Source organism: Ceratotherium simum, chromosome 11, assembly GCF_057802395.1.
Source record: "Ceratotherium simum simum isolate JZ-2026a chromosome 11, ASM5780239v1, whole genome shotgun sequence".
Classification (NCBI taxonomy): Eukaryota; Metazoa; Chordata; class Mammalia; order Perissodactyla; family Rhinocerotidae; genus Ceratotherium; species Ceratotherium simum.
The window spans coordinates 63,621,622-63,634,169 of record NC_141910.1 but is presented as its reverse complement, the minus strand read 5'-3'; the positions used below and the strand labels follow the sequence as shown (position 1 = coordinate 63,634,169).

Here is a 12,548-nt window from a genome sequence, read left to right as displayed (position 1 = left end):
ACAACCACCCAACCAGCCCTCTGAACTCCAGTACGTTTTTTCTTTAAGACCTTGACATATATAAGGATTTGGGAATTCTAATACACCGAAGGATTAGAAACGTGATTACTAGAATGACAGCTAGTTTAGAATCATGTTTAGCTAGAAGGAAAACAAAATGTCATATACAGAGGAGTATGAATAAAGAGCAAGCAAGGTACAAAAACAGCCAAAATGGTTATGAATGCCTTCAGTAATTTACTCATAAAATTTGATTTATTTTTTTAAAGAAACCTTCCTTTATTTACTAAGTTCTCAGGTTTGGAGGATATTTCATCTTTGGCTTTGAGACAACATTAATCAAAGTACGTAAGGAATGCTTAAAAAGAAAGTTTAAAAAAACCTACACTATTCATCAGTAATCTTAGTTTTTCAATGTCTTTCATCTGCTGAAGTTCTTTCAAGGTTAGAGTTAAATCACAGCCGGCTTCATAAACCAATGCTTCCAGAGTAACCAGATTATCACATAGAACCAGCAAACCAGGAATGTTCCGCTCCATTCCAAGTCGAATAAGTGACAATGCACAGTCAATCTAAAATGGAAAAGTCACAGTAAGTCTCTGAGTATTACATCTTTTCCATATATTCTAAAGTAAAAGCCTCCAGCACAGAATCCAATTCTTGGAATGATTTTATATAAAATCGCATTATCAGTAACATACATTTTTTATTTAGTACAAAAACCTTAGAATTCTTTATCAAATATATCAGCATTAAACTGTATCAAAAGAATCAAACCATCAGCAAGAAATACTGAAGACAATAAGAGAAAGACAACCATCTTAACTTCATGGAGCATTGCAATTTACAGAGCAGTTTTACATATACTTATCTATATAATTCTCACAACATTAACAGGCAGGGGAAAAAAAACATAGCTAGTGAGTGATCATGCCAAATTAATACTACTTTCACAATACCACTCTGCTGCAAAAAGAATGTTTGGCTTTTATATTCCTGTTCAGTACCTATCCTTCCACAGTGCCTCCCATACAGAAGGCATTCAATAAATACTTGCTGAATGACTAACTCTGTGGGACACGTCTGTCTCAATTCAAATATTTAGACATCGCTTACACTAAAATGAACAACAATTTTCCTATAGATGCTCAGTACACAGCAATTTGACTCCTATCACTTGATCAGGTTTATGAAATGACATATTCTGATTGAGGGCAAAATCATCTAATGTGGCCTTAATGCAGAGTGTCTCCTCCCACTCCTTAATTACTCCCTTAGTCCTAGACTAACAACTGTTGATTGAGGAGCTACTGTGAACTAAGCCTAAGCACCATTCTAAGTGTTAGGAATATAAAACTGAATGAGATGAGGTGTCTTCCTTCAAAGATCTCTCCATCTCGTAGGGAGACACAATCCAATAAAGCCATGATTGAAGTAGAGTGAGGCAGGTGCTGTGGATGACTGGGATCTCAAAGAAAAGGGCATGTAGCTCAACATGAGAGTGTCACAGTCTCCCAGAGGGGGGAACACTAAAATGCAATTTAAAGAATCAATGGATATTAGTAGGTGAAGAAAGAAGGAGGGCAGGAGCCCAGCATGGAAGGCAGAGGTGCATAATGTGTGGTGAAAGTACAGTTAGTTCCAGAAGACTGAAAAGAACGTATGAAGTGAAGCGATGAGAAACATGGGTAGAGTAGCAAGGAGGAGCCAGATAATAAAGAATATTGTTTGCTGAGCTAAGGAATTTGCAGTGTATCCTGAAATGCAAATACTACCAAAGGATTTTCATCTAAGGCATTTCATAAATAGATTTAGACACTTTGGAAAGAATATTAGTAAGTATTTATTGAATGACAAATGAAATGTGAATGACGAACTGGAAATGGACTGGACTGAAAACAGGCAGGCTACTTAGGAGAACTGCAATTACCAGAATGGGGGACAGCAATATTTAAGGGACAACCCGAAGAACAGGAGCCACACAGAGGAGACTAAAATGAATGGCTAAGACAAAGACAAAGAAAAAAGTGAAAATTCTATCACAGAAGGCTAAGTAGAAGAGATTGCAGGAAAGCAGCAGCAGTAGTGTCAAAGGACAACGCTGTTAAGTAACAAATGAAGGGAATCAACACTAAGAGGCAGACTGGGAGCCTCACTGACGCAGCGTCAGTAGAGTAGCAAGAGTAGCCAGGCTCCAGGGAAATGAGGAGTAAGCAAACATTGAGAAAGTAGTTACAAAGAGCAGAGAGACTATTTCCAAGCTGAGCTATGATGGAAAGAAGACAACTAAAACAGAAGCCAGGGAGAATATGGCTCTAATTTTTTTTTTGTATTTATAAAATAGGAGTGATTTGAACTTGATATGTCAAAAAAAAGGTAATAACAGTAGAAAAGGAGAGGTTGAAGCTACAGGAGAGAGAGAACAGGCGACTGACAGAACAATCCTGAGCAGTGGGAGTGTGGAATCCAGGGTACAGGTAAAGAAAGCAAGCAGCCTGAACGCAAGAAGAAAGACCTCCTCCTCTGGGAAAAACTGGGAAGAGTAAGGGCAAATGGAAGTGAATTCTCAAATTTCCCAGTGAAATACAAAGCAAAATCTTCTCTGAGAAGGATGAGGAGGTGGTGGGGTGCAAGGAGTAGAGGAGGGGGAGAGGGACAGCCAGGTAACGCAAAGAAAAAAAGCCAAGCGATATTCAAGGACCACCCAAAGCCCTTCAAAGACCCAGAGACTGACAGGTGAAGACAAGGTGACAAAAGAAGAAATGCACTTGCAGTGGGAAAGAGTGGCACAAATAACTATAAGGGGAAAAACTACAGGTACGTAAGGCATAAGGCAAACAGGAGGGATCTGGTAAAACTTCAAGAGATAAATGTTTTTAACTTAATGTCTAGTAATTAAAATAAAATTCATGTCTGAAAGGATACATCTACTTGTATACCAATTTAAAAAAAAAAAACTCTTCACATAGAGACAGAGATTGGATTGGTGGTTACCAGAGGGGAAGGGGGGAGGGAGGAGGGTGAAAGGGATAATTCACTATGGGTTGTAATTAGTATTTGGGTGGTGAACATGATGTAATCTATGCAGAAACAGAAGTATAATGATGTACACCTGAAATTTTTACAATGTTATAAACCAATGTTACTGCAATAAACAAAAAATTAAAAAAAACAAAAAACAAAACAAAAAAAACTCTTATCTCAGGTGAATTTTCAGAAAGAATGAAGAAAACTTGACGCATAAAACATAACTTTGTGCAAGTAATGTTTGAACATATATACCTTAGCAATTTGTAATACACTCACCAATTCTGTGATCCAGATTCATTTTTTAATACCAACTTTGAATTTGTTACCTTCCCAAATACCTACTGAAGTAAAAATGTTTTAAAATCAAATTACTGACACCTTAAATGAAAGTAGGATCTAATGCAACTCACAGAATTATACCACATACCCCAAGCCCTTACTGGATAAATTTCACCACTGTACACTACTCCTAAACCAACAACCAAGTTTTATTAAAGGCATTTGTAGACACTAAGGAAAAAGAAATCTCATATCAGTTAAACCTCTAAAAGTAAAAAAGATAAAACCATGTCAGATATCACTTCGATTGTAGCATAAGCCACATGAAACATCAATATCTAAAATGAAGCTAAACAACACCTCTTAGTGTTTTTAAATAAATGAAAGAGATGAAAGAACACAAACCAGCTAAATAAAGCACCCCAAAATCACTTGTCTTTCTTTATAATTATTCCTAATTACTCAAAAAAAAATTCAAGATGTCTAGGAATTATTTCTAGACTGTTAAAAAATTTCCATTTCAGAAAGCTCTATGGTTTGTTTTTAATAGACTTTATTTTTTAGAGCAGTTTTAGGTTCATAGCAAAAATGAGCAGGAAATACAGATTTCCCATATACCCCCTGGGCCCACATATGCACAACCTCCTGAATTATCAACATCCCCCACAAGAGTGGTACATTTGTTATAATCGAACCCATACTGATGCATCATAATCACCTAAAGTCCATAGATTACATTAGAGTTCACTCTTGGTGTTGTACATTCTATGGGTTTGGATAAATGTACAACATGTATTCACCATTATGGTATTGTACAGAGTATTTCACTGCCTTAAAAATCCTCTGTGCTCCACCTATTCAACCCTCCCCCACCAACCCCTGGCAACCACTGATCTTTTTGCTGTCTCTATTGTTTTGCCTTTTCCAAAACGTCATATAGATGGAATCATACCTTATGTGGCCTTTTCAGATTGTCTTTTCACTGAGCAATATGCATTTACCGTCCCTCCATAGCTTACTTGTTGTTTAGCATTGAATAATATTCCATTGTATGGATGTACCACAGTTTATTTATCCATTCACCTACTAAAGGACATCTTGGTTCATCAACTGTAACAAAGGTACACTCAAATGCAAGATGTTAATAATAATAGGGATAACTGATAGGGAGGAGATAAATGGGGGGAGATGAGGCGGGGAATATGGGAACTCTCTGTACTTTCTTTTTTTTTTTTTTAAAGGTAATCTTTCTTATTTATTTATTTATTTATTTCTTCCCCAAAGCCCCAGTAGATAGCTGTACGTCATAGTTGCAGATCCTTCTAGTTGTTGTACGTGGGTCGCGGCCTCAGCATGGCCAGAGAAGCGGTGCGTCAGCGCACACCCGGGATCCGAACCCCGGGCCGCCAGCAGCAGAGCGCACGCACTTAACCGCTAAGCCACGGGGCTGGCCCAACTCTCTGTACTTTCTACTCAGTTTTTCTATAAACCTAAAACTCCTCTAAAACTAAAGTATATAAAATAAACAAATAAATAAGAACAGATTAGTGTAAGAAAAATAATTTACTTTGCATTCCAGTGTGGCCCTTTTTCTCTTTTTGTTACTGCTATTCTTAAAAACCTGAATAATGATTAAAATTTGGGTTACAAAATATTTAAACAATAAAAATTGAAGAGTCATTACTGATCTTTTGAAATGCATGAGGCTGGTTGCCCAGGACTTTTTAAAGGCATGAAAAATTTTCTGAATTCTCATTCCTAGCTCAATTGACAGAACCACCTAGAAATCAGTTTTTTTAAATGTGTATATAAATACACACACACATATACACTTTTCTCGTTACTCTCCAAAAGCTGTATCTAGAAGTTAAGCTAAGAAACCACAAAGTGCTCAGACAAAATTGATCCATAAAACATGATCCTTTTTCTTGTTAGCCAGAGACAACAGTAAACTACATCCATTTGCACAATTTCAGTAAATCATATGATGCCACTGGAGTCTTAAAAAATGTGTAGATGCATGTTACATAACCTACATTTGCCTGTACAAAAACGTGCCTCACTAGCTCACTTGAGAGCTTTCTTCATCAATTATTACCAAGTGAGTTTCTTCTGTATTGGCAAAGTAATAATGCCTTTGCTTATGTGACCAATATGAACTGGTCATTTCCAGGTGCATGATACTGGTCTAAGACTACAGTTCTCGATGGCAAAACTTTCCACCAGGAGGCATTCTGAAAATCTGAGGAGACATTTCTGTCCATCACAGGAATTAGTGGGACCTACTGACTCTGAGTGGGTGGAAGCCAGGAATGCTAGAAGTCCTGTAAGGTGTGGGGCAGTCCAGGAAAACCAACTTGTCCCCATTCCTGTCTACCCTTCAAATGTCCTGAAAACCAAGTTACAGTGGTCAGAGTCTAGATAGATCTCAACTTCATTTAACATTTACACAAAATTCTATTTTGTATGGTTTAACTTACACTGAATTTTCTGGGAACGCAGATACAGTATAATAGAGGGAAGATTTTACTTTGTTTTGTTAAAAATTTTACCACAAGCTGTTCGCATTCCAGATAGCAATTTGTGGTATTTGACTCAACAATACAACATACCTGAATCTGTCTGCTATTTCAGTTGTCTCATTCAAAGTGATTTCTCATTGATTACTTCCTAGTGTAGTCATGATCAAACATTTACATATTTTATTTATTCTAGATATTGAAGTTAAGTCATAATATTAACTTTTTTGGAAATTGCTTTTGTAAATAAGAATTGTCTATGATTTTCACATCCGGATAAGCAGGAAGCATGACAAAATATTTGCTACAAAAAAAGATACTATGGGGTCTGAAAATTGAGAACCACTTTTGTTTAGATTAATTTATTTTGCTCTCAGTCATTAAGATTTGTGTAATTGTCTATTCTTATATGGACTCTATAAGAAAGATTATACAGAGACCTGGATTTTGTCTGGCTCTGCCACTGTGTCCGTGCACAAGTTGCTCACTTTCCTTTCTGTGAACCTTAGTTTTTTCATCTATAACAGAGAGAATTAGACTAGATCATCTCCAGAGATTCTTTTCATTATGATAGCTTGGGATTCTAAACATTTTCAAATATACTATGGTCCTTAGCCATCTTCAAAAACCTGGAAAGTCGATCATAAATATTCTTGGCCATCCTCCAAAAAGTTTGGTTTATAATATTCCCATCAACTTCAGCAAATAATTCATCTTCAATTCTATGAATACTGAAAATAGGAATTAGATTAAACAGGAATTCAAGACTATCAACTGGAGCCATGGGGCTGTGCCAGACACACTAAGCAGAAATTTAAACAAAGGGTACATATTCCTTCCCACAGTACTGCTGCTCATCAGACCCTCTGGAATCACCCTTCCTGTCAAATGAAAAACTGACAGTAGGAGAGGTGGTCCAAAACCAAGACTGTGAGTAGAAAGAAAAAGTCATCCACTGGCCAGACCCTGAATGAGATTTCAAAGTGCATTCTGCCATTCTTGGCTCTGAATAACCAACTTCTGTTCTCTAAGATGAAGATAACTATTCCTTATATTTGCAAAGCACTCGATTAGCAGAATTTTTTAATGTTATCTCCTGCATGTTTCCTTTGTGCTCACTGACTCTAGTACAAGAACTAACCCCATGAGAAAACCAAGGTACAGAAAAGGTAGGTAGCAGGTCCAGAGTCAATAGGTCTGTTAGTGGAAGAGTCGAGATTAGTATTCAGATATCCTAAGCTTCAATATCATCCTCATCTCTCCCTTCCATACTCCCTCTCTGATGCATCTCAGTACAGGCACACGGAAACTGAGGAAAATTAGGCTTGGACTTTAAGGAAAACACTAGAAACAGAGCCTCGAACAGGGCGCCTGAAAAGAAAAATTACAATCTACTACACTACTACAATATGACAAGGGACTAGTCAAGCATTTCTAGGTTGATATAAATCTTTTAAATTAATATGGTACTAAGCCTATTAAAAATATGCAGAAAATCTAGGACAATATATACTGTATCTTGCAGCTTATATTTTAAAGAAAGCTTTTGAACAACTTTTCTTGTATGTATTTGCTCTTTAAGAATTAAGAAAAAAAAGACACAAAAGCTTCTGAGGCAAAGAATAAATGAACAAAAGTAATAAGAAATATTCATTTCATCCCTTGCAAACCATATATATGATCCCTGGCAGCACTGTCAGCAGCCACTACATGCACTAGATCCTAAGGATCCCACACAGCCTCGCTGCAGCACTGAGCAGCAGATGTCACTTTCCCCTCACCTGTCGGGCATAATGCTCTATTTCCTCTGCTCTGGTCTGATACCAGTCCACAGCCTTCTCTACTGTAAGCTGGCTTGTTCTGTACCTCAGTAACTCAGGCTGGGCAGCATACAAGAATTCACTTTCATCCTGGAGACTTGGTTCAACCACCATTCTGCAAAGCACAAAAGGAACAATTAATAACTTACTGGAATGCAGGGAAAAATTATAATTTTGTGAATGAGAGACAGACAGAGACAGAGAGACAGGGACAGAGACAGGGAGAGAGTGGTTAAAGAGACAGTGAGTATGTATGTATCGGTGGGGGGGTGTGTTTGTTTTCTTGTATGTATGTGCACACTTACAAGACAAATGAGACATTTTTAGGATGTGTAATTTATTTTCCTATTAGTTTTCCCGATTTAAAATATCAGAATGGACAATAAATCAAAAAAACTATGCAAAAATCAATCAAATAAGTATTAAAAAAATCAAAATCACCCTGGGAAGCTTTTACAAAATGCACATGGGCCTGCCACAGACCTACTAAATCAAAATTACCAGCGATGGCCAGCCAAGCCTAGTTTAGGAAAAACACCCGCAGGTGATTCCAATTCAAATATAAATTAAGAAATCTTGTTTTACATGTTCATAAATATTTTCATAAATAAATAAGAGGAAATACGCCTGATTCATGTTGATAATATACCTTTACAAGGTGTCAGTAACATGGTGCTGCACTGACATTTGCAAAATACAGAACTACTCTATACCACTTACCACCAGGAGCAAAAGAGAAAAAACATCAAGAGGAATGTACACAAGGATAGCATCACACAGATCACAGATTATGAGTTTTTATGAGGATGATCCTGGCCAATTCCCTTACAAGGCTAAGGACTAAAAAATAAAAAAATTAAACTAAGATATTTCAGATAGACATATGGAAAAATGCTGCATCCCGTTAGGGACATTCATTCTTCTACAGTAAGTAGGTAGTAAATGACAAGGGCTATAATTGTTATTATTACAAGGCAGGGGCATTGGAGCCAGAACTGAGGCTGAAGCACAATTCCATAACTGAAAGCTGTGAGACCCTGCATAAACTACTCGGCTAAATCTAGTCTAAGATTCACGTTATTCACATAAAAAATGGGAATAACACTATGCAAGAATATTCAAAATAATATTAAGAAAGTACATAGAGAACACTGGCACAGAGAAGGTGCTTAATTTTTATTGATAGGTATTATTTTTACGGGAATTATTAGTAGCTATAATAATATATGACCAGACACAAAGCCCATAAATACTTGGGCATTTTATCCACATGCCGTAGACAACCTACTGTGCTTATAATCGGCAGTCCTTTACTTACCTAGTCTCACAACTGCCATTAACTGTCTGACCAGTGATTTTTCCCCATCACTGCCACACAAAAATCCCACCACTTCCCCTGAAACATTCTCTTTAAAAAAGCTGCCCTATTTCAGCAGGGAAAAATACCCATAAGCAACTCTGAGTTCCTTTGATATATTTTTCAGTCCTTATTTCCCTCTCATTACCATGTGATAGAATTTAACTACTTTCTCCTTCCAGAAACATGCTGCTCTTTCATTCCAGTATGCCCTATACCATCATGACTTCTCTCATCTTTCTGGCTGCTCTTTTTCAGTCATCTTGCTGGAATATCCTCTTCTAGCTGACCATTAAATACTAGCTCTATCAAATGCTTAGTCCAGCTCTCTTCTCACTCTATGGATCTAGGTCTCCCCTTCAACTCTACAATATAAATTATCACAGACATTATAAAAACCTACCATATTTTTACCCCTAACCCAGACCTCACCTAGAGACTCCAAAATCTTCCTGCTATTTGCTCTTAGATATTTCAAAGTGATTTCAAATGCAACAAGATCAAAACTGAATTCATGATATCCTCAGGTGATATAGTAATCTTTTTAAAAACAGAAACCTAATTATATCATCCCACTGCCTACACTTTTATAGCTTGTAATCTGCCTTAAAATATTCTAGCCTCACCAGGTGCCAATCTCACTTTTGTCCTGTATACTTCAACAATATATGTCTTATTTTCAGTCCTTGAAGGGGGCCTTGCCTTGAACCTTCCAACATGCTCTTCTCTCTGCTTAGAACACTGCCTCCTCTCATTTGCCAAACTCATCCTCCACTGAGTTAAATCCTATTTATCCTTCAAACCTCAGATTTCGCATCACTTCCACAGTAACATCTTCCTTGGCCTCCACCAAGTTTAGTCTCCCCATCATAGGCTCCCAGTGAACCTTGAACTTCTCTCTCACAGCACTCATCACATTAGTAACTGACAGCAGCAGCATCTTTCCTGCTAGATTACATACTTCATGAGTACAGGTACTGCGTGGTTTTCTTCCTTAAATATTCTTGAATCTAACAGAGGGAAGACATTAATTAAAAGAAAAGGCAACAAGATATGGCCTGTACTACTGAAAATTTGTATCGTCTTCAAAAGGATATTTTGCTCTGTCAAACTTTTGCAGGTTTTTCATTTTTATTGTTTTAGGAGCTCCAGCACAGCAAGTTTTGCTTACATTTTAGCTTGCTGTGCCTAGTCTGAGAATAAATGCCCTCATTCCACTTATCTACTTGTTAGAATCATAAAAAGGCATAGGCTAAGGAGAAGTGAGAAGTAGCAGGCAACTGCGGCAGTGATACCCTGTTAAAAGCACCATCTTAAATGGACAGAAATGCAATCAACAGTATCATCACACCTTTCCCCACTTCCATATCCACTGGCATCAACCTCCCTTCTTTTCCAATTTATCTACCTCTCCAATCTCTCATTACAATTGGTAAATGAGGACTTCTAGTTAAATATGGCTGATACATACGATGCATTAAGCTACACTTTCTCCTGAAACTCCACTGAAATGACAGTAAAATATTTTTAAAAGGGAGTAGGGGGCATACAAACACTCAAGGAGGATCGCGGTACACAGAGTAAAAAGAAACTAAACCATTATCTTCCATTCTATAAACTCCACAGTTAATGGCCAGCACTAAAAAACCAAGAAGTAGCTACACAATTATGTTATTCAGAGATTAGAGTAAATACCAAACAATCATTTAAAAGAACTGAAAGTAGTTCGCTTCTAGAGAACATGATATAGAAGAGAAACAAAGGACTATGGGTTTTCGATATTGCTTTTTAATTTTTTTTAAAAACAAGTTTTGTAGAAAACTTTAACTCTATGAACTATTTGCAAATATAAACAACTTTAATAAAAATTAAATTAAAAACAAATAATTTTTTAAAAGCAAATAACACCAAAAACACAGCAGGACATTCCATTGTTATTACACTAAAACTCATTGAAATGGAAAAGGTAACTAAGAGTTACATATTCTATTAACTCAGATATCAAAAGTGAAAGAAACAAAATGAAGGGAAGAAGACACTAGCATCATGGCAGTGGGAGAGGATCCCTATGTCTCTCCCCTTCAATTTACAGCAAATAAAGCATCGATAACCCAACAAAGGCTACACTGCCAAACACACCAAGACGTTGGTACATATGAAGGTGGGTGGTTTGGAGCACAAAGAGGAGGTGAACTGGAGGAAAAGCAGAGGCAGTGCCCAGGATCCTGTCCCTTCAGCCACGGTAGCTGAGCCAGTCACCCCAGCCTCAGAGAATCCAGTGAACAGCAGAGGAGGCACGCAAACAACTCCAGCCCTCCAGTCATGGCAGCACCTGCAGCCATGGGGGGCAAAGTAGCAACAAAGGTGGAGCCCCACGCCATAACTCAGAGCCTGGTAACAGCAGTGGAGGTGCGCACATGGAAACAGCCTCCCAAACACAGTGGTGCATGCAGCCACAAGGAAACAAGCAACAGTAGAGACGTTACCCAACAATCCAGCTCACTCCCCACTCTCCCCCTTCTCCCACCACCACGGCAGTGGTTCAGTCCCAAGTGATCCCAGACACGGCAGAGGCATCAGCCATCCCTATACCCCCAGTAACAAAGCCAACGACTGCAGCAACACTGGGAACAAGGCATCAGTGACCCCCCAGAAGCGCAGGCAGTGATGACAAGAGTACCAGCGACACCCCTAATAGAGGTGATGGAGGGTGGAAACTGCCAACCACCAAATATAGCCAGAGGCAGCTCAGGTAAGAGAAACCAAAAACTGTTGATATAGCATCACCTACTAAAAAAAACAAAAAAAAAGGCCTCTACTCTCCAATCGGTTGAATAGTTAGAATCAAAACAAACAAAGCTATACCTAAATTTAAAAAGTGTTCCCTACAATAAATGTGCCAACAGAGGAATAACTCATCAAGCAACAAGAAGAGCCGTGGTAATGTGGCATCAAAAAATAAATAAATAACAATTCACCAGAAACCAAACAACAAGTCATGAAAGATTGTGATCTAACTGGCAAAGAATTCAAAGTAGCTGTTATGAAGAAACTCAAAAAGCTACAAGAAGACTCAGAAAGGCAGTTCAATGAGCTCAGGAATAAAATTAATCAACAGAAGAAAAACTTTACCAAAGAGATTGAAACTCTAAAACAGAACCAAACAGAAGTTGAGGAGCTGAAGAACTCAATAAATGAGATCAAGAATAAAGTAGAAAGCATTGGAAATCAAGCAGACCATATGGAAGACAGAATTAGTGAACTCAAAGATAGAAACCTAGAAATGATGCAGGTAGAAGAGGAGAGAGAACAAAGTCTTTTCAAAAGACAAAATTCTACGAGAATTATCCAACTCCATTAGAAAGGCCAATATGAGAATAATGGGTATCCCAGAAGAGGAAGAGAGAAGGGAGCAGAGAGCTTATTTAAAGAAATAATAGCTGAGAACTTCCCAAACTTCAGGAAAAAACTAGATATGGAAATCCAAGAAGCTAATAGAACACCCAATTATATCAATGCAAAAAGACCTCTCCAAGACACATG

The 12,548-nt window shown here is 37.7% G+C and overlaps 1 protein-coding gene across 2 annotated transcripts in view; it reads right to left on the bottom strand.

Annotated features, from left to right (window-relative positions):
• The window catches only part of NBAS (NBAS subunit of NRZ tethering complex), a 331,461-nt gene that overhangs the window by 194,285 nt on the left and 124,628 nt on the right, over positions 1-12,548 (bottom strand). The window contains exons 23-24 of one of the 2 annotated variants that reach the window (XM_087437126.1): positions 7,610-7,763; positions 387-572 (exon numbers count right to left, since the gene is read on the bottom strand). In XM_087437126.1, the coding sequence (XP_087293252.1) occupies positions 387-572; positions 7,610-7,763 (340 nt within the window). The remainder of the gene's footprint in view (positions 1-386; positions 573-7,609; positions 7,764-12,548) is intronic. The other variant, XM_087437127.1, reaches the window with a different exon arrangement.